Here is a 27991-nt window from a genome sequence, read left to right as displayed (position 1 = left end):
TTCTATTCCTTTTTTCTATTCCATTCTATCCCTTTTTTCTATTCTATCCTATTCCTAATCCTATTCCATTCTATTTTCCTTCCTTCTTTCCTTATTCTATTCTATTCTATTCTATTCTATTCTATTCTATTCTATTCTATTCTATTCTATTCTATTCTATTCTCCTTCCTTCTTTCCTTATTCCTTTCTATTCCTTTTTTCTATTCTATTCTATCCCTTTTTTCTATTCTATTCTATCCTATTCCTATTCCATTCTATTTTCCTTCCTTCTTTCCTTATTCTAATCTATTCTATTCCTTTTTTCTCTTCTCTTCTCTTCTCTTCTCTTCTCTTCTCTGCTCTGCTCTGCTCTGCTCTGTTCTACTCTATTCTAAAAAAGGCACTAAGAGTTGTTAACCTAATCTTGCGCAGCTTCTTTTCTAATCTTGCAGTACTAACTAGAGCAGTAGTGGGTGGTGTGGGAAGAGGCAAACCCGGGCTTCCTCAACCTTGCAAGTTTCGCTCCTTCCACCCGCTCCGATTTCACCCGGCCAGTCTTCCCCGAGCTTGGGGCTCCCTCGCGGGGCGCTCGTTGGAAGCGCACGGCCAGAGGCCAGCCAGCGGTGGCTTCGCCCGGCGGCGGGGACTCCTCCTCCTCCGGCTGCATCAGAGCCTACGCCAGCCGGCTTGGCATTCGTCCTACCCGGGAGGGACAGCTCGGACGGACCATGGCGCGGCTCGGGCTCTCGCTGCGAATCCTGCCGCTTCTGCTGCTCGGGGCGCTCGCCGCCTTTTCTCCCCCGCGCTTCCCCAACGCGGGTGGGCAACGCATCCTGGAATACTCGGTGCTGCTGGACCAGGCGTCGGGGGAGCTAAAATTGGTCCGCGGTTGGGTACCGGCCGCCGTCGCTTCGGCCAACCTGACCGACGGGATCCAGAATAACGGGTAGGAAACCTTCTTCCCCTTCTCCATCCTCAGGTTCCAGGGGAGAGGGGCTTGGCTGGGCTTCGGGGGTCTGCGGGAAGGCTCCGCGGAAGGGCTAAGCTCCTCCACCGCGGGCATTTTGCAGTCCTTTTTAAAGACATCGCAGAATCACAGCGTTGGAAGGAAGGGGCCTCGGAGGTCTTCTAGCCCAACCCCCTGTTGGAGAAGGAGAGGCTACAGTAGTGGCGAAAATTGTGGGAAGCTTTTGGGGAACGGGGAACAGTCACAGAGTGGGAAGGGACTTGGGAGGTCATCTAGTCCAGTGGTCACCAACCAGAAGTCCGTGGACCACTGGTGGTCCAGGAGAAAATTTTGGTGGTCCGCAGAAAAATTATTTGCATTTTTATACTGCACTAAATACTATTTATCTCTTTTTTAAAAAATCATATTAGTGGTCCTCGGGATTTAAAGTTAAGAATTTATTGGTCCTTGAGGCCCGAAAGGTTGGTGACCCCTGATCTAGTCCAACCCCCTGCTACCTAAGGATTTGAAACCCCGGACCTTTCTGATCGATAAGCTCAGTGTCTTAGCCACTGAGCCAGGTTTGATGGCTAATAAAACCACTTTTTTTGTTGTTTTGAGTTTCAGAATAATCCTATTCCACTGCTGGAATGGCCTGGGAATAGCCCAGACCTTCACCCAATTGAAAATCTAGGGAACCGACTGGAGAAACTGGTTAGTCAGAAGCGACCCAGCAATAAAAACCCAGTTAATAAAAGCCATCATTCAATCTTGGTTTCACATTAGAAAAGCTGCAACACTAAAAGACTTCATTTTTATTTATTTATTTATTTATTTGTCACAACAATATATGTAGGTATCATACAAAAAGATTATATAGTATATAAACACTTATATGAGTAAATATAAGGAGGTATAAGCATATATATATATATATATAGGAAGAAGAAAAGAAAAACAATAGGACAGGAACGGTAGGCACGTTTGTGCGCTTATGCACGCCCCTTATGGTCCCTTTAGGAATGGGGTGAGGTCAATAGTAGAAAGTTTTTGGTTAAAGCTTTTAGGATTATGAGAAGAGACCACAGAGTCAGGTAAAGTATTCCAAGCACTGATGATTCTGTTACAGAAGTCATATTTTCTGCAATCTAGATTGGTTCACTCCAAGTCGTTGTAAGGCCGTAATTCATGCTAAAGGTTATCCAACTAAGTATTAACTGACATGGTAATCATTTTTGCATATCTCATTTTTTCTATGGTAATTATTTTTGTATAACTCGGTTTTTCTACATGTTTCACTTTTCTCCTTTATACTGTAACTGCTATTCTAATAGCAAATCCTTCCTAAAAGTTATTGCATTCCATTCTTGATTAAATGATCTTTCCACTGATATATAATTTTATGGTACTACTCCAAAAAAAAAAAAAGTGGTGTTGTTAGCTAGCTTTAGAAAATACAGTTTTCCCCCAAAAGGTTTCCACAATTTTGGCCACTACAGTAGACCGTTTCAGACAAATGGATGAATGTCCAGTCTCTTATCCCAAAAGAGACAGCTGGACTTTTTTTTAAGCATCTTTGGGACAACCATGACCTGGATGAGTGAGGATCTCCATGGACATGTCTTCTTAAAAGTCTCCAGGGGAAGGGAGGGGAATTTATTCTCCATTTTTATTTAGCAATAACAAACCGAAAAGTGTGTGTGTGCGTGTGGAGAATTGGACGAACAAGAAAATTAAGAGACGTATAGATGACTTCTGGCCCTTGTTTTCAACTGATTTGCTGGCTGAGGGACTCTGGGAGTTGAAGTCCACAAGTCTTAAAGGGACCAAGGTTGGAGACCCCTGCCCTGGCGAAGAGCCTAATGCTAGGAAAGATTGAGGGCAAAAGAAGAAGGGGATGACAGAAAAGGAGGTGGCTGGATGGAGTCACTGAAGCAGTCGGCATGAGCTTAAACGGACTCCAGGGGATGGTAGAAGACAGGAAGGCCTGGAGGAATGTGGTCCATTGGGTCACGATGGGTTGGACATGACTTTGCAACTAACAACGACAATGAATTTATTTATTAAATTTCAGTGCCTCCCATCTGAACTCGTACATAAATAAACGAAGGGGAGAAAGAAGGTTGGCTTACATTAGAACAAAAAGTTTACAAGGGTTAAAAAAATAAACTTGGAGTAAAAAGTTAAAAAAAATCTAAAACCAAGTTGACAGGCAGCCCGGGGGTGAAAAATCTTTCAATTTTATCACCCCTGCTTCCCATAATAACATTGTTATTGTCTCTCTTTTCTCTTAAGTCACAAGTCCCTTTTCCCTTTCACTTATGTATTCATTCATTAAATTTTCTATATGCCACCCAACTCACTCTTGGCAGAGTAATTTTGGGCGGCGTGCAATTCAAATTCAAATTTAACCTTGAGTCTCACAGTTAATTTAATTAATTTAATTGCAATAATACTGGAGCAACTAATAGATTTAAATTTAATGTCAACCGCTTTAATCTAGATTGCAGAAAATATGACTTCTGTAACAGAATCATCAGTGCTTGGAATACTTTACCTGACTCTGTGGTCTCTTCTCATAATCCTAAAAGCTTTAACCAAAAACTTTCTACTATTGACCTCACCCCATTCCTAAGATGACCATAAGGGGCGTGCATAAGCGCACAAACGTGCCTACCGTTCCTGTCCTATTGTTTTTTTTCTTTTCTCCTTCCTATATATATGCTTATACCTCCTTATATTTACCCATATATGTGTTTATTTACTATATAATCTTTTTGTATGATACCTACATATATTGTTGTGACAAAAGTAAATAAAATAAAATAAAAATTAAAACTGAGCCCCCACCTCCGTTTTCAAATCCATAAATTATGAACACGTTTTGCTTTTTCATTCATTGTATATCTCATTTTTTTTCCCTACGTGTTTCACTTTTCTTCTTTATACTGTACATCCCCATCTTTCAAAAAAAGAAAAAAAGGAAGATTTTGGTATTTATTCTCTGATCAAGTAGGCCCGGTTCACCATTTCTGATATTTTTTACTATCTATTCTTCCACCCTGGGCCAGTCTTGATTCTCCCATCCTTTGGCCTAGCACAGTGGCCTAGCACAGTGGCCTAGCACATGGGGCTCTTTCACCCCTCTGCTGTGGCTCCGTCACTCAAAGTATGCGTCACAACCGCCAATGTATGACACCTGCCAGCACACGATTTATTGAGCTTTTTCAACCCTTGGTAGGCCACCCATGGATAAAGCCAAGAAAAGAAAAGTTTTAGAAGAAAACAGAATGTTTAATTCAACTACATATGCTAGTTTTGTGGCTGCTCAAGAAATAGTCAGGCAACGGGAAAGGGTTTTGTGGCTCCCAATGTTTTCTTTTCTGTGGGAAACGGGTCCAAATGGCTCTTTGAGTGTTTAAGGTTGCAGACCCCTGGCCTAGCATAATCTTGCTGCAATGACCTTAAACAATCTCAAATTCACCCTGAGTCTTTTTGGAATCCATGATCCGCAAGACCCAATTAAAAGCGAACATACAAGAGGCTAGTCCTCTGGAAGGTGCCTGACGAGGCGGCTCTGGGGCTAAGACACTGAGCTTGTCTAGGTTTTGCCTGACTAAGCGGCTCAGTGGCTAAGAGACTGAGCTTGTCGATCAGAAAGAATCCCTAGTACGGGTCTCTTGCGTGAGCAGGGGGTTGGATTTGATAACCTCCAAGGTCCCTTCTCGAGCTCTGTTGCTTTTTCTTCAACCGCCCAACTCTGTTATTGTTAATTGTTAAAGGTTATGTTTATGGAAATCCCGGGGAAGACACAGGTTGTTGGGAAAGACAAGAAAACAGCTCCAGCTGTAAATCACGAAGGGGACATAATTTTCTTTTTTTGGTGTGGGTGGATGCAGGGGAGGAACCTCCATCCATCTGAGGTCTAAAACAAATTGCATTATATTTACTTTTTTCTGTTTCTCTTTTAACTTTGGTTGTGTTTACACAGATAGGCACTAGGGGCCGAAGCAGATAAAATTCCTCCGCAGGTTTGATTAGAGATCATTCGGCCTCTCAACTTCAAAAGTCTCTCTTAAGGGGCCCAGTTCCTGGCAGGTTTGAGAGGGGATGATGGGGACAATTCCTGGCCGTTTGAGAGGGGAGGATGGGTTCTCCAGTTAATCCTTGCAAGCGTTTCGTGCGCTAAAACGCAGCTTGCTTCTCCAGAATTGGCAGGCTTTCAAAGAAGGAAATTGGACTGCCATTTGTCAGGAAACGGTGTAGGGTCTCCTGCTCGGGCAGGGGGGTTGGGCTAGATGACCTACAAGGTCCCTTCCAACTCTCAATTCTCCACTCCACTCTTAGAATTGGAGTGCCAGCTTCGGATTTGAACTTCAAATGTTTCAAAAAGTACACGCTTCCTGATTCTGAAGTGGAACTCCTGTAGTTTTGTTTTGTTTTGTTTTTTCGCTCATCGCCGCAATGGTTTTCAAAGATCAACCCGGTTAGTTCTCGATCTATGACCACAATTGAGCCCACAATTTTAGGTGGCTAAACGAGACATTTGTTAAGTGAGGTTCCCCCCCCCCGTTTTTACGACTTTTCTTGCCACGGTTGTTAAGCGAATCGCTACCGTTCTTAAGTTTGTCACGCGGTCGTTAAGTTGACTTGGCTGGCCAGGAGGTCGCAAAAGGGGAATCACATGACACACACACATCCCCCCGCACTGCGACCGTCATAAATATGAGCCGGTGGCCAAGTGTCCTGAATTTTGATTGCGTGCCCACGAGGATCCTAAGCGTGGAAAAAAAACACCCGCTGGTCAGTAACTTTTTTTTCAAATGGTCACTAAGCGAAATGTTTTAAGTGGAGGACTACCAAAAAATATCCTCTCTCTATTTGATATCGTAACATTCATCCCTTCACTGAATAACTGGTTTGGATGACAAAACCTGTTTTTATAATTCAAGTTTGCTGAGGGGGGGAAAAAGAAAAAATAGGCAAATTTTTCTTATCTTTTCTTCTTCTTCTTCTTGTCCCTTAAGCTGCAAAGAGCTTCGATTCAGCAATTTTTGGGACAATGCTGGGTTCATTTCCTGTGTTGCTAAAGTTCCTTAAAAAAAAATAAAAATGAACTAGGCGAGATTTATATGCCGAGTTTATCCGTGGACGATGGCTTTCGAATCCGGGACAGACCGAGAAAAGCCGGGAAGAAGTTTAAAGGAGTGATATTATGGGATGTGCCGGATAAAGACCGAACCCAAGGGCAATTTTGAGAGATACAGTAAACCTTGAGGGTGGATTTGAAGGCAAAGGGACACGACTCAATGGAATAGGAGAAGATGTCGAAAGCACAGAGAGGGGGAAGAAACTAGCCGTTTCAATAGGATTCCTTACTTGCTGAGGACTAGAGGCTTGAAACCGATCCAAAGTGTGTTGGCGAGGCCGCGTAAGAAGCTAGGCAAGCAAAAATGTGACCTTTGCCTGCGCCAGGAAAGAGGAACGACAGACTTATGCACAATTGACAGAAGAGGAAAACACATACACAAAACACACACACACACAAATCAACTAGATGCCTATATAGAAAGACCTGGTCAGAAATTTAAAGGGCTACGACTGTGTTACGAAAGTAAAGAGATGAATTGGTATACACCAGGGAGGAAAGAAAAGGCAAGTTTCCACGCTGAGGACTAGAAGCTTGGAACCAATACAGAGTGTAACTGGGGAGGCCGGGTAAGAAATTATGCAAAATCTATACTTCCTTTATCTTTCCTGGCACAGTAATTTTGCTTGCATAGTTTCTTACCTGGCCTCCCCATCTACATTCTGTATTGGTTTCAAGCTTCTAGTCCTCAGCGTGAAAACTTGCCATATTCTTATATTTCTTTCTTTCTTTCTTTCTTTCTTTCTTTCTTTCTTTCTTTCTTTCTTTCTTTCTTTCTTTCTTTCTTTCTTTCTTTCTATCTATCTATCTATCTATCTTTGTTTCTATCTATCTATCTATCTATCTATCTATCTATCTATCTATCTATCTATCTATCTATCTATCTATCTCTATCAGAGGTGCGTTTCAGCAGGTTCTGACCAGTTCTGGAGAACCAGTAGCGGAAATTTTTAGTTCAGAGAACCGGTACTAAAAATTCTGACTGGCCCCGCCCTCATCTATCCTCTGCCTCCCAAGTCCCAGCTGATTGGGAGGAAATGGGGATCTTGCAATAACCTTCCCCTGGAGTGGGGTGGGAATGGAGATTTTACAGTATCCTTCCCAAGCCACACCCACAGAACCGGTAGTAAAAAATTTGAAACCCACCACTGATATATATACACACACACATATATATATACACACACACACAGAGTTGAGAGAAGAGGAAAACACCCACCCACACACCAACTAGATACATATCAGAAGACCTTACAGTCGCGAGAACTCAAAAGACAAGTTTTCACGCTGAGGACTAGAAGCTTGAGACAGGATGCAACTGGTCAGGCCACCTTCGGAATGAAGCCGAGGGGTGTTGCAGTCGTACTTAGGAGGAGATGATAAATGGAGAGGAATGCATTCTTTAACTTCTCTGCTGTTTTCTTTTTCTCTCTTTCTCCCAGATGGGCAGTGCTGGAATTAACCACCAACGAGAAATATAATGACAGCATTCAGGCTTACGCAGCTGGGCTGGCTGAAGCCGCCGTCTCTGAGCAGGTGAGCTCACAACGAGGAAAAAAAAACCACGATTGAGTTCAGCGCAACTATTTGTGTCTCAGGCTAGTGTAGGTTTTTGCACATCCAAGCCACAATTGGGCTGGGGTTAGGAATTGGCAGATATACCCCAAATCTGGGCGGTGTGTGTGTGGGGGGAGACTCTGAAATCTCACACCTTTTCTCTAGAAAGAAAACAGGGTTTTAATTTGTGGGATCCTTGGTGCTAAGTGAACTTTGGTCGTTGTTTTTACAGATGTTTCGGTACCCAGCTAGGTAACATCATCGGCACTGGACCTCATTGGGTAATGAAATTTCTGCAAGAAAACCACCCAGCTCAGAGAGCATCAAGGACATCCCTCCTCCTCCTTCCCCTCCTCCTCCTCCTCCTCCTCCTTCCCCTCCTCCTCCTCCCAAACCACACTCCCTTCTAGCATGGATGGTGTTACCTAGCTGGGTAATGAAATGTCCGCAAGAAAACAACCAAGCTCAGAGAACATCAAGGACTCCACAGTTCAACCCTGGGCTACAAATATATTCACTTCTATCTATAGAGTGCAATTATCTTTTTTAAAATTAATTATCTTCCCAGCCTTCCAACCCTGATCTTAGGAAGGATTAAGGAATAGAAGATAGCTTCTGAACATACACAGAAGGGGAGCTCTCATCCTCGGAACTCCAACTTACTTGTTCACTAGACCGGTGAGGATATCTATTGCGTCGGTCAGGGTTTCTAAATCACAGCAGCTTTCAAATGCATGGACTTCAACGCCCAGAATTCCTGGCCGGCTGGGGAATTCTGGGAGTTAAAGTCCAGACATCTTAAAGGAGGGTGAAAAACACCTGTGCAGGCATAACAGGATACACCAAAGAAACCACAACTTGAACTGAGTGAGTAAAGGTATAAATCAGAATTCTAGCTGAGGATTTTCTGGGAAGAATTTAGCTTTGTAAATTTCCTTTTTTAAAGAATTTATTTATTTGTTACAGCTGATATACATGCAATGGATGAACACTTTGGTTAGCTACTGTGGGCCATTTACCTACCGGACGGACTACTGCCAAAAGTTGAAAAATTACCTTGAAGCCAACTTGAATTGGATGGAGCAGCAGATCGAACAAGCAGGAATGGATTCTGCGTATTGGCATCAGGCATGGAAAACAAACAAAAAGTCACTTTTAAAAGTGCTTGGCCGCTACAGAAATGGTTACAAGTTGAGGGCTACCTGTACGGTAGTGGCCAAAATTGTGGAAACCTTTTGGGAAAAGTGTATGGGGGAAAATGGAGATTTTGCAGTATCCTTCCCCCAGGGGTGTGGAGGGAATGGGGATTTTGCAATATCGTTCCCCTGGAGTGGGGAGGGAATGGGGATTTTTCAGTATCCTTCCCCCGGGGTGGGGAGGGAATGGGGATTTTGCAGTATCCTTCTCCGAGGAGTGGGGAGGGAATGGGGATTTTGGAGTATCCTTCCTCTGCCACACCCACCAAACCATGCTCACCACACCCACCAAGCCACGCCCAGAGAACCAGTAGTAAAAAAAATTGGATTTCACAACTGCCTTAACATAATATAAGGTATAACAACGGGCTCTTTTAAAGTCCCTTTCTCTTAATTATATACCAAAGAGAATCAAGGCAGGCCGAACTTGAGTTTCATTCCCACCCTCACCCGTTTTCCCAGACGAAGCTCATGTTTTACTAATATTTGCTAAAGTATTTTCTCCGAGGCCGTGTCCTGGGACTGATGTCTTTTTTCTCTGTTGCCCATCCAAATTTCCAGGTCCGCCTTGTTCTGCTGCAGTTGAAAGGCCTTGAGGACGGATACAACGGTCAGATTTCCTTCCCGACGGGCAGCTTCTCTGTCGCTCCTTTCGGCTTTCTGTAAGTACCGTATTTTTCGGAGTATTAGACGCACCGGAGTATAAGACGCACCTTAGTTTTTGGGGAGGAAAATAAGAAAAAAGCTGATTGGCCTCCCAAATGCCCCCAATCAGCTGTTCCCAGAGGTGATTTTAGCAACTGGTTCCTTGGTTGTGAGCTCTGGGCCTTGCTTTTTTTTTTGCTTTTTTTCCTGCCTCTGAAACTCTGTTTCAGAAAAAACTTTTTTTCTGCCTCTGAAAGCCTCCAAAACCGAACTTCAGGGAAAAAATGCCTCTGAAGCTCTGTTTAGAGGCTTCTTTTCTGAAGCTCTGTTTGGAGGCTTTTCTGAAGCTCTATTTGGGGGCTTTTTTTTCTGAAGCTCTGCTGGGGAGCTTTTTTTCTGAAGCTCTGTTTGGAGGCTTTTTTTTTTGAAGCTCTATTTGGGGGCTTTTTTTTCTGAAGCTCTGTTGGGGAGCTTGTTTCTGAAGCTCTGTTTGGAGGCTTTTTTTCTGAAGCTCTGTTTGGAGGCTTCTTTTCTGAAGCTCTGTTTGCGGGCTTCTTTTCTTCAGCAACACAAACATTCATTGCACGTATCCAGCCCAGAGGCCATAGTTTGAGGACCCCTGATTTAGTGCAAGATTAAAAAATGCAAATAATTTTTCTGCGGAGCACCAAATTTTTTTTCGCGGACCACCAGTGGTCCACAGACCATCAGTTGAATTAGAAGACCTCAAAGGTCACTTCCAACCCTGTTATTCTATGTTCAATGTTCTGCAGAGTTGAATTTCTTGCTCTTGCACGCAGATTGTAGCCTTCCTTAGTTTTTCGAGATGTTTTAAAAGTTTCTTGTGTTGATCTCACCGCTTATCACTTCCAAGATAACGATGGAGCCTTATGCAGACACTCGGGGTCAGAAGCAACCTTCTCTTTGTCCTGAAAACTTTCCAGGAATTGAGGATTGCATAAACAGGCAGGGCGGACTGCGGATGGACAACCAAGCAGAAAATATTTTTGCTTAGTTGGCGGGGACAAAGTAAACTAAGAACTAAGGACAAATTTCCTGACAGCGAAAACAATTAAGCAGTAGAACGAGTTGCCTCCAGAAGTTGTGGGTGCTTCGCCACTGGAGATTTTAAAGAAGAGATTGGAGAAACATTTGTCTGAAATGGTGTAGGGTTTCCTGCCTAAGCAGGGGGTTGGACTAGAAGACCTCCAAAGCCCCTTCCCAACTCTGTTATTCCATTTTTAAATATTTTAGAGAAAAGGGAGTCATGGATTTCCTGCTTAATTTGAGTTTGGAAACCTCTACTATGTATGTATGGTTTCTTCTTAGGATAATCCTTGTTTATCTACTTTGGAATAATCTGCCTTTGAGAATATATACCTTTACTGATTTGTTTTAAGACTATTTGTTTATTTGTATCCCTCATTCATTCATTCATTCGTTCGTTTGTTTGTTTGTTTATTAATAGCTTTGAACATACCTGATACTCTTCCCTCCTCCCATTTTCCCCACAACAACCTTGTGGAGCGAGTTGGGTTGAGTGAGGGGGACTGAGCCAAAAGTCACCCAGTTGGCTTTTGTGGCTAAGGCAGGACTAGAACTCAGAACCTCCTGATTATTGGCACAAATTCACTCAGCTGGCTTTCATGCTAAGGCAGGACTAGAACTCAGAGCCTCCTGTTGATTGGCCTAAGGTCACCCAGCTGGCTTTCGTGCTATGGCGGGACTAGAACTCAGAGCCTCCTGTTGATTGGCCTAAAGTCACCCAGCTAGCTTTCATGGTTAAGGCAGGACTAGAACTCACAGTCTCCTGGTGATTGGCCCAAAGTCACCCAGCCAGCCTTCATAGCTGAGGCAGGACTCATACTAAGCTGTCCTTCTGACCCAGGTTACTTCCAATGACCATCCTGCTTTATTTATACCAGATAGCTTAGAGATGTTTTTTTTAAATCAGCATCCTATAAATTAAGCCAACCTTATTCTCTCCCTGCTAAGTGAAGGAAAGACTGAGTTTGTCTGGGATGGAATAAAATCTCCTGCCTTGGGCATGGGGTTGGACTAGAAGACCTCTAAGTGTCTTCCAGCCCTGTGATTCTGTGACTTTTCTCCTTCTCCTTCTCCTTCTTCTTCCTCTCCCTCTTCTTCCTTCCTCTCCCCCCTCCTCTTCTTCTCCTCCTCCTCCTCCTCATCTTCTTTCTTCTTCTTCTTCCTCCTCTTCTTCTCCTTCTCCTCTCCTCCTCTCCTTCTCCTTCTCCTTCTTCTTCTTCCTCTCCCTCTTCTTCCTTCCTCTCCCCCCTCCTCTCCTTCTCCTCCTCCTCTACTTCTTTCTTCTTCTTCTTCTTCCTCCTCTTCCTCTCCCTCTTCTTCCTTCCTCTCCCCCCTCCTCTCCTTCTCCTTCTCTTCCTCCTCCTCCTCTTCTTCTTTCTTCTTCTTCCTCCTCCTCCTCTCCTCCTCCTCCTCCTCCTCCTCCTCCTCCCCCTCCTCCTCCTCCTCCTCCTCCTCCTCCTCCTCCTCCTCCTCCTCCTCCTTCTTCTAGCTTGTTCCAGCTGGGCGGTGATCTGGAAGACCTGGAGTCAGTCTTCAATAAACCTGAAGAGGAAGATACTCTTGGCTCTGGCTCTTGCTCGGCTCTGATCAAACTTTTACCTGGCAACCGGGACCTTCTGGTTTCACACGACACGTGGAGCAATTACGAAACCATGTTGCGGATTCTCAAAAAATATACTCTCCCCTTCCGGACTTCGCCTCACAGTGAGTAAAAAAGAGTGGGGGTGGAAAAAAAAATCTCAAAAGCGAAGCATTTATTTAGAACCTAAGAGGAATAGGGACCTTGGAAGTCATCTAGTCCAACCCTCTGCTCGAGCAGGGGACCTTAAGCGCGTGGCTACAGGATTGCGGCAAACGGTTGTGAATGCAGCCCGGTTGCTGATCCATTAGCTGCCCGAACTTTAAATCTGAGGCATAAGTAGCCCTGGTGAGGTTTGTCGGAACTTGAGTCACTAAGTGAACGGTCGTAAGTCGAGCACTACCTGTATTTCACAGTTGTGAGGGTTCCTGGAAGGTTTTCTTGATTCCCTGTTGTACAGGTAACGTAAACCAAAATTTCCCGTTGCTAAGTGAAACACTTGTTAAGTTGCCCCATCGTACGACCTTCCTTGCCGCCCTTGTTAAGTGAATCACTGAGGTCACTAAGTTAGCAAGACGGGCGTTAAAGCGAATCTGGCTTCCCCGTTGGTTTCACTCAGCACGGTCGCAAAAGCGGATCACACAACCTGGGGATGTTGCCACCGTCATAGATGCGAGTCAGTTGCCAAGCGGCCGAATGCTTATCATGGGGATGCTAGAACTGTCGCAAGTGTGAAAAACAGTCTTAAGCCACATTTTTCAGGGCCCTTGTAACTTTGAACGGTCACTAAATGGACTGTTGTATGTATGTTGAGGACCCACCTGTATTTTGTGAAGGGGAAGTTGACTAGAACAGCGGCCACCACCTGAGAAAATTTGGGTGGTCCTCAGAAAAATTATTTGCATTTTTTTAATCTTGCACTGAATCAGGGGTCCTAAAACTACAGCCCCTGAGATGGATATGTGCAATGAATGTTTTGTGTTGCTAAAGAGAGTCTCCCCCTTTGGGGTCTTTTTGTGGGGGTCGGAGGGGGGGCAGAAATTCCGACTTGGGGTCTGCTTCAGCCTCCTGGTGTGGGGCTTTGGGGGAAGGCTGGAGGGAAGCGCCGCTGGTGACAAAGAGCCGGAGGGCCTCGTTCCAGTGGGACTGCATCATGGCCTGGAACTGGCTGACCATCTCAGCCCACTGAGCCTCCAGGCGCCGGTACCTGGCCTTGCATTCCCGCAGGTCTTCTCTCTGCTTGGAAAGCCTATGCTCCTAGTCCTTAGTGAGATGCTGCTCCTGAACCTCCTTCTTTTTATTTTATTTTATTTTATTTTATTTATTATTTATTTGTTTATTTTTTTTATTATTTTATTTTCATTTTATGTCACATCCTGGACATAAAATGTTTCAACTCCTACCCTCAAAACGACGCTACAGAGCATTGCACACCAGAACAACTAGACACAAGGACAGTTTTTTCCCGAAGGCCATCACTCTGCTAAGCAAATAATTCCCTCAACACTGTCAGACTATTTACTAAATCTACACTACTATTAATCTTCTCCTCGTTTTCATCACCAATCTCTTTCCACTTATGACTGTATGACTGTAACTTTTTGTTGCTTTCATTAAGGGTTAAATTGCAACCTATGACCATCATTTGTATTGTAAATGTTGTACCTTTGATGTATTTTTTTCTTTTCTTTTTTCTTTTTCTTTTAGAATAGAATAGAATAGAATTTTTTATTGGCCAAGTGTGATTGGACACACAAGGAATTTGTCTTGGTGCATATGCTCTCAGTGTACATAAAAGAAAAGATACGTTCATCAAGGTACAACATTTACAACACAATTGATGATCAATATATCAATATAAATCATAAGGATTGCCAGCAACAAGTTATAGTCATACAGTCATAAGTGGAAAGAGATTGGCGATGGGAACTATGAAACGATTAATAGTAGTGCAGATTCAGTAAATAGTCTGACAGTGTTGAGGGAATTATTTGTTTAGCAGAGTGATGGCCTTCAGGAAAAAACTGTTCTTGTGTCTAGTTGTTCTGGTGTGCAGTGCTCTATAGCGTTGTTTTGAGGGTAGGAGTTGAAACAGTTTATGTCCAGGATGTGAGGGATCTGCAAATATTTTCACGGCCCTTTTCTTGTACAGTGAGAGCATATGCATCAAAACAAATTCCTTGTGTGTCCAATCACACTTGGCCAATAAATTCTATTCTATTCTATTCTATTCTATTCTATTCTATTCTATTCTATTCTATTCTATTCTATTCTATTCTATTCTATTCTATTCTATTCTATGTCAGATCCAATCTGAACTGAGCTGTTTTGCCAACTCTTTCTTGCGGTGGCTGCTTAGCTCCAGCAACTGCTTCCTTTTGGGGCCCTAAGGAGCCCGGGTGGGCAGGCGAGGAGTGGCTGGAAGAGGAGGGGCGAGTAGAGGCCATCGAAGCACCCCTCAACATGAGTGACATCGAGTTGGCCACGTCCGCCCAGTCACATGCCCACCTAGCCACGCCCGCCCACCCGGTCATTAGGCAAATCATATTAGTGGTCCGCGGGATTTAAAATTATGAATTTAGTGATCCCTGAAGACTGAAAGGTTGGTGAGCCCTGGACTAGAATATGTGTTTGCAGATGGGCGTTGACCGACCGACATTTGCCTTATGTCTTTCAGGTGACACCACAATTCCTGGTCACACCCAAGCTTTCTCTTCGTATCCAGGCACTATCTTTTCCTGCGACGATTTCTACATCTTGAGTAGCGGATTGGTAAGTGGGGCCGGTTGTTGGTTGGTGAGTCTTGGCCAACCAGCATGTATTGACAAGGGTTGTACGTGTTCCAGGGTCAGACGATTGCCACTGTAAACTTCTGAACAGGCTTCTCACCAAGTCAACAGGGGAAGTTGGGTCCAATTAACGATAGCGTGTTTTACTGAATAGCTGCGGGACAAAAGGTCGTAGAATTGGACGCGATGCACCTTAGCACAGTGGTGGGATTGAAATAATTTAACAACTGGTTCTCTGCCCTAATGACCAGCTGGGTAGGCGTGGCTCAGTGGTCATGTGACCGTGTGGGAATGCCCAACTCAACGTCACTCACATCGATGGGCGCTTCGCCTTAGCTGTTACAATGTAATAAGGGTTAACCAGAGAGGCAGTTTCTGTAAGCAGGACAATAAAGATTAGGCTAGAAACACCACCAGAATGTTCCTTCCTGCCTTCCTTACAGGATTAGCCCTGTAAAGTGGAAAAAAACAAAATAAGATTTCTTCCAACAACTGGTTCTCTGAACTGCTTAGAAAGTTAACAACTGGTTCTCCCGAATGGGTGCGAATTGGCTGAATCCCACCACTGCCTTAGCAGCCATCTTGCTTAGCAACAGAATTTCCGGTCCCAATTGTAGTCATAAATCGAGGTAAATTGCTGTCCAGAGCACTGAAGCAGAGCCAAGCCTGGCCCAGGATCCAGAGTGCTGTCCAGGGTACTGAACCAGTTCTGTTTTATATTCATGCCACTTCCTGGGGGTTTAATCCAGGTCTGAAGGAAATTTTTTCCCCTTTAACTAGTTCACACAGGTAGGCAACAGCATTTTTTTTTTAAAAAAAAAGAATATAAAATGCTAGGAGAACACATCCGCTCTCTCTGCTGAGCACTTAATTCCCACCGCATTGTCTTAGGCAGTGTATCTTATGGTTCATAACGTTGTTTGTTATCTTATGTAACCGTGATTTATGGTCTATGACTTATCACTTGCTTGTTTGTATGTACACTGAGAGATTCTGCACCAGAGACAGATACCTTGGGTGTCCAATCACACTTGGCCAATAAAGAATTCCATTCCATTCCTTATTTTCTATTCTATTCTATTCTATTCTATTCTATTCTATTCTATTCTATTCTATTCCATTCCATTCCATTCCATTCCATTCCATTCCATATTTTCTATTCTATTCTATTCTATTCTATTCTATTCTATTCTATTCTATTCTATTCTATTCCATTCCATTCCATTCCATTCCATTCCATATTTTCTATTCTATTCCATTCCATATTTTCTATTCTATTCTATTCTATTCTATTCTATTCTATTCTATTCTATTCTATTCTATTCTATTCTATTCCATTCCATTCCATTCCATTCCATTCCATCAGAACCCTGACAGCAAGCCAACTCTCTCAAATCTATATGATCTAAAGAATCCCTATGTGGACCTGACTATTTTAATACCTAATTAAGGGGAGATGCTCAGAACATTTTCCTTCTTCAGGTGAGTCTGGAAACGACGATCGGAAACAGCAATAGCGACCTTTGGAAATTCATCACACCTGACAACAGTGTGTTGGAATGGTTGCGTAACATTGTGGCTAACCGTCTCGCAAGGACTGGGGCAGAGTGGGCGACCATCTTTGAGAAGTTCAACAGTGGCACGTGAGTTTGGTCTCCTGAAAAATATCTATGGCCATGGCGAAGGTCTTGAGTTTTGGGGTTGAACAGTGCCTCTGTCATCCCCCTTGTCTTCTGGTCCTTCAAACGGTCACCGAAATGAATGCTTACAAGACGAGGACTTACCTGTACACTTGAATAACACAACCAAGCTGCTGGCATGGTGTCCAGAAACATCTGCAGAGAATATGGGCTAAAAGATCCTCTTAGGTCCAGATGTGAGACCCCACAGAAGGTCATGGGGAACTACCACTGAGTCTGGTTAGTTGGCTGGCCTGGATCTTCACTGTCCATCTTGGATCTGGACCAGGGGTGAAATGCTCCCAGTTCGGACCGGATCGGCTGATCCGGTAGCAATGATGGCGGTTGGTTCAGAGAACCGGTAGCAAAAATCCCTGCCCCCTCCCCCATGCCCAGCTAAGCCACGAGACAGAGTGTTGTGACTCCGGCCCCCGAGCCATGTGTTCAACATGTGTGTTTTCTTAGGTGAGGTGGAGGGGACAGAACACACACAGAGAGAGAGAGAGAGAGAGAGAGAGAGGCAGAGAGACAGAGACAGAGAGACAGAGAGAGAGACAAAGAGACAGAGAGACAGAGAGAGAGACAGACAGACAAAGAGACAGACAGGCAGACACAGAGACTTCTTAAGAAAAGATATAACCCAAAGGTTGACCTTGTTAACTTCCAAAAGATACTCTCCTCTTACACTTTGTTTTCGTTTTACACAGATACAACAACCAATGGATGATTGTGGATTATAAATCCTTTGTCCCAGGTGCGGTTGCTCCTCAGCATGGGCTCCTGACTGTGTTGGAACAGATTCCGTAAGTGTTGCAAACTCTATTTTAATAAAGGGGAATATTTGTAGCTCAGGGGCGAAAGGAGGGGGTCCTTGGTGCTCTCTGATCTTGGAGGTTTTCTTGCAGATGTTTCATGACCCAAACTAGGTGACATCATCAGTGGTAGAAGGGAGTGGGGTTTGTGGAGAGGAGGGGATCGGGAAGAGGAGGGGGAGGAGGAGGAGGGGAAAGAGAGGAGGACTGTGGGGTCCTTGGTGTTCTCTGAGCTTGGAGGTTTTCTTGCAGACGGTTCATGAACCAACTAGGGAACATCATCAGTTCTAGAAGGTGGGGTTGGGAGGAGGAAGAGGGACAGAGGAGAAAGAGGGGGACTGTGGGGTGCTTGGTGGTTCAGTTGTTGACGTGACCTTGGGTTACAGCAACAATCATAAGTGCGGACCAATCATGCCAATTATCTGAATTTTGAAGACAGGATTATAGAGATGTCAGCCAAGGTCATAAGTGTGAAGAATGCCCATAAGTCACTTTATTCAATGGCATTGTAACTTTGAACAGTCACTAAATGAAGCTAGTCATTGGTTCAAGCCAAGGACTACCTGGATAATGCTGGCTGGTGTCTTTTCCCTTTTTTTTCTTCTGTCTGTCCAGGGGAATGGTGGTTACTGCCGATATGACCGAACTGTTGTACCAAGAAGGCTACTGGGCAAGCTACAATGTGCCGTAAGGATTTTCTCCCTCCTTCCCTCCCTCCCTTCCTTCCTTCCTTCCCTTCTTTCCTTCCTTCCTCCCTTCCTTCCCTTCCTTCCTTCCTTCCCTTCTTTCTTTCTTCCCTCCCTCCCTCCCTTCGGTCCTTCCTTCCCTTCTTTCCCTCTTCCCTCCCTTCCTCCCTTCCCTCCCTCCCTCCCTTCCATCATTTCTTCCCTTCCTTCTTTCCAATTCATTCTTTCCTTCCTTCCTTCCTTCCTTCCTTCCTTCCTTCCTTCCCTTCTTCCCTCCCTTCCTTCCTTCCCTCCCTCCCTCCCTTCCATCATTCCTTCCTTCCTTCCTTCCTTCTTTCCTTCCTTCCCTTCCTTCCTTCCCTTCTTTCTTTCTTCCCTCCCTCCCTCCCTTCTGTCCTTCCTTCCTTCCTTCCTTCCTTCCTTCCTTCCTTCCTTCCTTCCTTCCTTCCTTCCCTTCTTCCCTTCCCTTCCCTTCCTTCCTTCCTTCCTTCCTTCCTTCCTTCCTTCCTTCCTTCCTTCCTTCCTTCCTTTTGAGGTTTGGAGGGGTGAGAATATGCCACTTATAAGGTGGAACATGTATTATCTATGTTCAAGGCTCTGGAGAGGCCCAGAATTGAACCAAACAGCCCACGCACCCAAAGGAACAGCTTAACAGCAAGATCCCTCAAAGCTGCCAATTCATTCTTTGACAATTGTTGTTTTTGCCCTTAGGTACTTCCAAGATATCTTCAACACCAGCGGGCTCCCAGCACTGGTTCAGAAATATGGGGACTGGTTCACCTACGAAAAGACGCCCCGGGCACAAATTTTCCGGCGTAACCAAACTCTTGTACGGGATATGGATTCAATGATCCGATTGATGAGGTTAGAAGTTTGTTTGTCCTGCCCAGCCAGGTGTCTGCATATTAAGGAATGACCTTTGGGTAATATTTCTTTGCACATGAATTCTGGGCGACGGGAAGCCAACCTGACAGGCAAACAGCACATTCGTGGAGCAAGGTGGTAAAAATGGGGGGAAATGTTGGCTTAAGGAGTGCATAGAACCATTGGATGTCAGGGTTGGAAGATACCTTGGCGATCATCTAGAGTAGCGTTTTTTCAAAGTTGGCAACTTGAAGTTGTGTTAACTTCAGCTCCCAAAATTCCCCAGCCAGTTGGTGTTGGGATGAATAGGATAGATGGATGGATAGATGGATGGATAGATGGATGGATAGATGGATGGATAAATGTGAAGATGGATAAATAGATGGATAAATGGATGGATGGTAAATAGATGATAGATAGATACATGATAGATAGATAGATAGATAGATAGATAGATAGATAGATAGATAGATAGATAGATAGAAAAAAATGGATGGATAACAGAGAAAAATGTGATAATGAATATTAGATATATGATAGATGGATGGATGGAGAGATGAGTGACAAGCAGACAGATAGCTATTGATATAAGTAGATGATAGAATAGATAGATGATAGAGAGAGAGAGATGATAGAGAGAGAGAGATGATAGATAGATAGATAGATAGATAGATAGATATAGATAGATAGATAGATAGATAGATAGATAGATAGATGATAGAAAAAATGGATAGATGAGAAAAATGTGAATGAATAATAGATATATGAGGTGGATGGCTGGAGGATGGATGAAAAGATGGATGGATTGATAGATGATAGACAGAGGCATACAGATAGCTATTGATATAGGTAGATGACAAAGTAGATAGATGATAGAAAGAGAGAGAGAGATGATAGATAGATAAATAGATAGGATATAGAAAGAAAGAAAGAGAGAGAGAAAGAGAGAGAGAGGGAGAGAGAGAGGGAGGTGTGGATGGATGGACGGACAGACAGATGGACGGACAGACAAATGAGAACCTGGGTTAACTGTGCTTTGCTTTTTCTCTTCTGCCTAGGTTCAACAACTTCCCTCAAGATCCTTTGTCCCGGTGCCCAGGTTGCAACCCACCCCAGAATGGAGAAAATGCCATCGCTGCCCGCTCTGATCTCAATCCTGCCAATGGCACCTACCCCTTTGGGGCTCTCTACCAGCGGCGGCACGGGGCCACCGATATGAAGGTGAGGGGCAGTAGGTGAAGGAGAGAGGCCGAGAGGAAAGGCTCATTCCAGCCAGATGAGAAGTCTCACTGCTGTGAACCATGCGTTGTTTTCCAAAGTTTGTTGATTGTATTAATCTCAGCGGAGGGCAGCCCTTGCTCGGGTTCAAAAAAACTAACCAGGTTTGATTAAACTTTCCAGGGCTGTGGAATAGATTGGACAGTCAACCAAACATCTCCCGTTTATTTGTTTTTCACGTTCTTTTCTCACTTAACTGAGATAGATAGAAAGAAAGGGGAAAAAAGAGAGATGATAAATAGATAGATAGATAGATGATAGATAGATTGATTGATAGATAGATAGATAGATAGATAGATAGATAGATAGATAGATAGATAGATAGATGATAGATAGATAGCTCTTCCATGGCAACCTCTCTCTTCACACACACACATGCAGAGAGAGAGAAGAGAGATGGAGATAGATAGATAGATAGATTTATTTATTTATTTATTTATTTAATCAAATTTATATACCGCCCTATCTCCCGAGGGACTCAGGGCCACGTAAAAATATACATAAATACAAATTAAAACCCCAATTAAAAAACTTATTACATACGGACGAATATTAAAACCCCAATAGAATAATAAAAACCCCATTAAAACCAAATTTAAAATTTAAAATCCTAATCCAGTCCTGTGCAGATGAAAAGATGTGTCTTAAGCTCGCGGCGAAAGGTTCGAAGGTCAGGAAGTTGACGTAGTCCTGGGGGAAGTTCGTTCCAGAGGGCGGGAGCCCCCACAGAAAAGGCCCTTCCCCTGGGCATCGCCAGCCGGCACTGCCTGGCTGACGGCACCCTGAGGAGTCCCTCCCTGTGAGAGCGAACGGGTCGGTGGGAGGCAATCGGTGGCAGTAGATAGATAGATAGATCTTCCATGGCAACCTCTCTCTTCACAGAGAGAGAGAGAGAGAAAGAGAGAAGAGAGATGTAGATAGATAGATAGATCTTCCATGGCAACCTCTCTCTTCACACACACATGCACAGAGAGAGAGAGAAGAGAGATGGAGATAGATAGATAGATGGATGGATGGATAGATAGATAGATAGATAGATAGATAGATAGATAGATAGATAGATAGATAGATAGATATAGATGATAGATGAAGGGAAGGAACAGTTGGATGCACGGCACAGCAAAACGAATTCGGCCTAGATCTTCCTTTCGTTGCTGAGCTTCTTGGCGTGTGTGTGTGTGTGTGTGTGTGTGTGTTTTCGTGTCAGAAAATTCAAGATGTCAACCACAGCCACGTGGCCCCTTCCAAACACCTCTTCCACGCTGTGGCATCCCTGTGGTCGAGGGCATCGGTCCTTTTTAAAGAGAGTTAGAAGTTGCTCGGGAGAGGCTTGAGTGGTACCTCGTAATCCACTCAGTGCTGCTTCATGACATTAATCCAATTTTTCAAGTTCAAAACCAGCTTAACCTCGGGAAGAAAGGCGAGGGAAGACATCAGCAAGCCCCCTTAGTCCCTCAAGTCACAGAACTGAAACTTTTTAATCACTTTATGCGGCTAGTCGGTGTGTGCATGTTTTCCATCAAAAAGCTGACACAGGTAGTCTAAGAAGCGCTATTGCTATTGGTTGTGGAGAGGTTAAGTTTGGGTCCTTCGGTTTCCTTAGCTTTCTTCTCCTTTGAATGGCGTGTAAAGGTGGTTGATCTCTCTGTGTCTGTCGATGGCTCACTTGCCTGAATGCAAAGCTTCCAGAAATTCTCTAGCGTTTTTTTGGATTTGGCTTGAGCTCAGATGTCTGTAGCTCATACCTTTTTAAAATTTATTTGATTTATTTATTTGCCAAGTACATATTAGATAATATATATAAGTATAAGCATGAATTGAATACATAAAATGAATACAATTAAAGGGAACATTCGGACAGGGACGGTAGGCACGCTGGTGCTCTTATGCACGCCCCATACAGACCTCTTAGGAATTTGGTCAACAGTAGACAGTCTAACCTGGCAGATAGATGGGGAAGAAATGGAGGTAGTGACAGATTTTATCTTCCTGGGCTCCAAGATCACCGCAGATGGGGACTGCAGCCAAGAAATTAAAAGACGCTTGCTCCTGGGGAGGAAAGCCATGGCAAATCTAGACAGCGTACTAAAAAGCAGAGACATCACCCTGCCAACAAAAGTGTGTATAGTCAAGACTATGCTTTTCCCAGTACGGCTGTGAAAGTTGGACCATAAGGAAGGCTGAGCGCCAAAGAATTGAGGCCTTTTAACTCTGGTGCTGGAGAGGATTCCTGCAAGTCCCATGGACTGCAAGGTGATTCAACCAGTCAGTCCTAGAGGAGATCAACCCTGCCTGCTCTTTATAAGGCAGATCCTGAAGATGAAACTCAAATCCTTTGGCCACCTAATGAGAAGGAAAGACTCCCTGGAGAAGAGCCTAATGCTGGGAATGATTGAGGGCAAAAGAAGAAGGGGACGGCGGAGAATGAGGTGGCTGGATGGAGTCACTGAAGCAGTCGGCGTGAGCTTCAATGGACTCCAGAGGATGGTAGAGGACAGGAAGGCCTGGAGGAACGTTGTCCATGGGGTCGCGATGGGCCGGACACAACTTTGCAACTAACAATAACAAAGCCAGTCTAAGGTTAAAATTTGGGGGGAGGGGTTGGGATGAAACCAGAGAGTCAGGTAGTGCATTCCAGGCATTGACCACTCGGTTGCTGAAGTCATATTTTCTGCAATCGAGTTTGGAGCGGTTTACCTTGAGTTTGTCTCTACTGTTGCTAAACTCGGAGAAGTTCTTCTTAAACAAAACCTGTTTTTTCTCTTTCTAGGTGACTTCTTTGGAACTGATGAAGAATTACAGCTTCCTGGCCGTCAGCGGGCCTACCTGGGACGACCTTCCACCTTTCCAGTGGAGCTCTTCTCCATATTGCAATATATCCCACATGGGACAGCCGGATTTATGGAAATTCTCGCCCATCCAACTTCACTGGGGCTGAATTTTTAGGGGGAGGTGGGGAAGGCTGGGCCAGGCTTGGACTGTGAGCCGAATTCTAGCTACCTACCTGAAGCTTTTTGGAGGTGCAGATTCCACCCCCGGGCTGGCTTTTCTTGAAAGAAAGGGGAAAAGCATTCGTTCTTTCGTTCTCACGAGCTTGAGCAGTTAATAGTGAAGAAATGCCACCATTTGGTACGGCAATGGGATGTTGGAGGAACTTCACTTCCCGAGGGAAATGCATACTGCTTGCATTTAAACATACTATTTTAAAATATTATAATATTTTTAGCCCTATCTGGCTGGGCAATAAAATAAAATAAAATGCTTCACAGCCTGCAGAAAAACCTGGGAAAAACAACAACCCAAAAAACAGATTTACGGGTTGAAGAAAAAGTTTTTTCCATAAGAGGTATGAGTCCCAACCTCGGTTTGCTAGCCAAGTGATACCCCCTTGGTCGGTCTCCCTAGTTTTGAAGGGAAACGTTGTCTTCGGCTGTGCCCTGTAAAACCCAGTTGCGTTTTCTTGTCAGACCTAAGATCAGTTTCGGCAGAACAATCGAGGGGGTGGGATTTTTTTTTTCCTGCGGGATGCCCGAAAAGCATCGCGATGCAGCTATTCCATATCGATGGTAGAATCCTCCCAGTTGTAAAATGGTCGTGGTCCGAGCGTCTGACTTGCCGCCACGATTTAAGATAACCTTGGCTCTCACTTTGATCTTGGAGGGGGGAACACGGCCATCTGACAGAAAGAGATCCACCCTACAATTGGGATCCTGCTTGATCCCGCTGGCTGTTAGCTTTTTCTCTGGAGAAAAACGCCATCTGGATTTATTTAAATTTCATTTAGTTTATTTTGTCGCCTGACATATTGAAAGGCCCATCAACGCGAGCTGGCAAACCAGCTGTCGTACAGATGTTATACAGGTATACGTTTGCCACGGTACTCTACCCCAGCAGCCAAAATCCAGCTTTCCCTTTTCAATGAACCCATGGAGGCGACTCTGATATTTTCTGCCAGTTTGTTATTATGGGATAGAGCAAGCAGCAGCACCCTTATCTTGGGACGAACCGGAAGAGCCAAAGATGCTCTTTTGCGTCTAAAAGGAAGGAGATCGTTGAGAAGAAGACTCATAGATCAGGGTATAAAAGTAACTCGTATGACAGGATTTCTGATTGGTTTGTCTCATCTCACCCCAAACCTTTTCAAACTTTTCGTTTTGTTTTGTTGTTCCAATAAACGCCTACGCAAACCTGTTGTGCAGCGAGCTCTTTTTGTCTTCCCCCGTTGGTGTGCTTGAATGGATTGTGCCACAAGAGGGTTTAATTCAGTGGTGAAATCCAAATTTTTTTTTTACTACCGGTTCTGTGGGCGTGGCTTGGTGGGCGTGGCAGGGGAAGGATACTACAAAATCCCCATTTCGTCCCCACTCCTGGAGGAAGGCTATTGCGAAATCCCCATTCCCACCCCACTCTGGGGGCCAGCCAGAGGTGGTATTTGCTGGTTCTCCAAACTGCTCAAAATTTCCGCTACCGGTTCTCCAGAATCTGTCAGAACCTGTCCGTCCATTCCCCCTTCCCCTCCCAGTCTTTCATTTCTCTAGCATTCCTGCCGCCGTTCTTCCTCCAGGCCTTTAATCATCTTTGCTGCTCTTCTCTGCACCCATCCTGGGAGGCCACCGGGCTTGACCTACTTCTAAAAAAGTTATCAAAAGAGCATAAGGGGCCGCGGTGTGGCTCAGGCTGTAAGAAGCCTGTTATTAAAACACAGCTGCCTGCAATTACTGCGGGTTCGAGTCCCACCAGGTCCAAGGTTGACTCAGCCTTCCATCCTTTATAAGGTAGGTAAAATGAGGACCCAGATTGTTGGGGGGGCAATAAGTTGACTTTGTAAATATACAAATAGAATGAGACTATTGCCTTACACACTGTAAGCCGCCCTGAGTCTTCGGAGAAGGGCGGGATATAAATGTAAATAAAAAAAATAAAATAAAAAAAAAACTCGGCCGAAAACAGGCTTGGAACAGAAGCTGCTCTCTTTGCTTCAAAGGTCCGGAGCTCACCCACCCCAAAACCTTCACAGTTTCGTCGTCCAATCCCTGTTGCGCTTTCTAGAGGAAACCCCCCCTCCCTCACACACACACTTTCCTCCCCCCCACTCCACTCGATACACGGGAAACGGCATTCGCCTTCCCCAGCAAATGGTGATTTTTACCCTGTGCCCACCCAGTACAGTTTGTTCTTTTGTGATCCCTGGCACAACACCCTGGGAGTTGCAATTTTCCCACCGCCAGTCTGAGGCCAAAGCTCTCCAAGATTGTGGAGTTCTTTGACAAAGGGAAACTCGTTCCCGGGCGGATGAATGCGGAGAGGGATTCAAGGACGATCTGCATTGTATCTTAGCAAATAGGCAGCCTCTGTTTCCCTCTGTGTATCTCTCTGTCTCTCTCTCTTTCTCTCTCTGTATGTATCTCTCTCTCTCTCTCTCTCTCTCACCCCCCTGACCCAGTTCCTCTAATGAGGATCCTGAAACCGACCCAGGTTTAAGGCTATGTCTCTACGGCTGTGATTCCCCAGTGGTCTTTTGAAAAAAGACTCCCACCACCACCAATTGGAGCCAATTTTCCTCATGTCTTTCTCTCTTCTTTTCTCACTTTCTTTCTCCCTTTTCTCTCTTTTTCTTTCCCTCTGTTTCTCTCTTTGTCTCTTTCTCTCTCTCGTTTTCTTTCTCACATTCTCTTCCTCTCTTTTTCCCTTTCTTTCTTTTTTCTTTCTGTCTCTGTCTCTGTCTCTGTCTCTCTCTCTTTCTTTCTTTCTCTTTTTCTTTCTGTCTCGCTTCCTCTTTTTCTCTCCCTTTCTTGCTTTCTTTTTCTGTCTTTCTTTCCCTTCCTTTTTTTCTCTCTTTCTCTTCTTTCTCCCTCTTCTTTCCTTTCTTTCTCTCTCTTTCTCCTTCTTTCTCTTTTTTCTTTTTCCTTCTCTGTCTCTCTCTTGCTCCCTTTTATTTCTCATTCTTTCTGTCTGCTTCCTTCCTTCCTTCCTTCCTTCCTTCCTTCCTTCCTTCCTTCCTTCCTTTTTCTCTCTTCTCTTCTTTCTCCCTCTTCTTTCCTTTCTTTCTCTCTTTCTCCTTCTTTCTCTTTTCTTTCCTTCCTTTTTCTCTCTCTCTCTTTCTCCTTCTTTCTTTCTCTTTTCTTTCTGTCTCTCTCTTCCTCTTCTTTCCTTTCTTTCTTTCTTTCTTTCTTTCTTTCTTTCTTTCTTTCTTTCTCCCTCTTCTTTCTCTTTTCTCTTTCCTCTGCCTGCCTGCCTGCCTCTCTCTCTCTCTCTCTTTCTGTGTGTATGTGTGTGTAAACCTCAGCACAGAGTTTGACTCTCTTTAGGATCAACTGTATATATCTATAAAACAGGAATTAAATGAACAGCACCCAGGCTTTTTCGTTCGTTCGTCCATTCATTTGTTCATTTGTTCATTCATTCATTCATTCATTCATTCATTCATTCATTCATTCATTCATTCATTCATTCATTCACTTTTATTCATTTATTGATTTCTGTTGCCTTTAAATGAGTGACAGGAAAAGAAAGAGAAAGAAGGCATCACTACTTTTTTTTTTTTAATTACCAGAGCTTTATTATTATTATTATTGTTTGCAGCAGGAGAAGCTTTAAGGGGCTGGAAAAACAACCCCCCCCCAACTGTGTAGGGGGAAAGGAATGACGGGATCCAAGGACAAAAGGGGATCTTTTAGCTATCGAAGTAAAATATGAATGACTAAAGCTGGATGCTGATGGTCTTTTTAAATCATCACATTCAGTCGATGTGATCTTCTTACGTGTTTCTTCTCGGGGGAGGAGAAACGGGTTTTTCAAAGAAAGACAAATTTCACGCTTTCGGTCTTTTTCCCTCAGTACTGAAGGCCGAAGCCTCAGGCCCCAGAAGAGAGGATTTCCTTGTATGTACATAGGCAGTCCTCGAGTTACAACCGTAAATGAACATGTGACAAAGTAACGTAATGAAAAATGTTACAACTGTAAGTCAGGACGGTCACAGATCAGGACACAGGACAGATGACTGGCCCGATTGTATGATGCTTTTTTTTTTGCGGTGGTCGTTAAACAAACACTTGTGGTCGTTAAGTGAACCAATCATTAGCTAGGGGCCCGTGTTGACGAAAACCGGAAGGAACTGCAGGTTTTCGGCACAACCACTGTAATATGGACACGCCAAAGTGACGTCATGTGACTTTGGGGCGGGGACGGCCCTCCGGACTTCAAAACTAAGTACCCCATGGTAACTTCAAATGGTCATTAAGGGACCGATCGTAAGTTGAGGACTACCTGTATTTCCCATTGCTCTGGAACCTTTCTGATGGTCCAAGCTGTCCGACCTGAAAAGGTTCCTAAGGACGAGGAACTTACAAGAGGTTGGATCCAATTGGAACAGGAAGCTCTTGATCTCCTTCCTGTCCAGGAGGAACCGATAGACAGTCTCAAGGGATGGTCTCCAAAGCCAGAAGAACACGCTGCATGGTCACCACACTGGACAACTGGCCTTCAACTCTACTCCGTGATGGAAGACCAAACATCGTCTGACAGTGACCTAGGACTGGCTCCCTCTTGATTGGTGATCCAACTAAGCTTTTAAGGGAGAAGACCCCAGACCAGCGGTTCTCAACCTGTGGGTCGCGACCCCGTTGGGGGTCAAATGACGATTTGCCAGGGATCGCCTAAGACCATCAGAAATATGGGAAGTATACTTGCGAGTCCAAGAATCGCGCTCCAATGGTTGACTCCACAAGCCAGCTGCAGGGCTCTTCAAATCACTAGCCGAATTCGGCTTCAGGCGCGATGAATTAA

At 44.3% G+C, this 27991-nt stretch overlaps 1 protein-coding gene across 2 annotated transcripts; it reads left to right on the top strand.

Annotated features, from left to right (window-relative positions):
- Positions 1-671: 671 nt before the first annotated feature.
- PLBD2 (phospholipase B domain containing 2) lies at positions 672-24408 on the top strand. Of its 2 annotated transcripts, XR_009152231.1 has the most exons (13): positions 672-925; positions 7517-7610; positions 8598-8759; positions 9389-9489; positions 12009-12223; positions 14776-14870; positions 16370-16530; positions 17274-17369; positions 17994-18065; positions 18776-18928; positions 19987-20149; positions 22977-24067; positions 24101-24408. XR_009152231.1 is itself a non-coding variant. In XM_058158720.1 (12 exons), the coding sequence occupies exons 1-12, from the start codon at positions 708-710 to the stop codon at positions 23142-23144; spliced, it is 1698 nt and encodes a 565-aa protein (XP_058014703.1). In that variant the 5' UTR covers positions 672-707; the 3' UTR covers positions 23145-24408. The 2 variants fall into 2 exon arrangements, 1 of the variants encoding a protein (XP_058014703.1); XM_058158720.1 differs by having other exon boundaries at positions 22977-24408.
- The last annotated feature ends 3583 nt before the right edge of the window (positions 24409-27991 follow it).

Source organism: Ahaetulla prasina, chromosome 15, assembly GCF_028640845.1.
Source record: "Ahaetulla prasina isolate Xishuangbanna chromosome 15, ASM2864084v1, whole genome shotgun sequence".
NCBI classification, from domain to species: Eukaryota; Metazoa; Chordata; class Lepidosauria; order Squamata; family Colubridae; genus Ahaetulla; species Ahaetulla prasina.
This window is presented reverse-complemented; position numbering and strand designations above follow the sequence as displayed.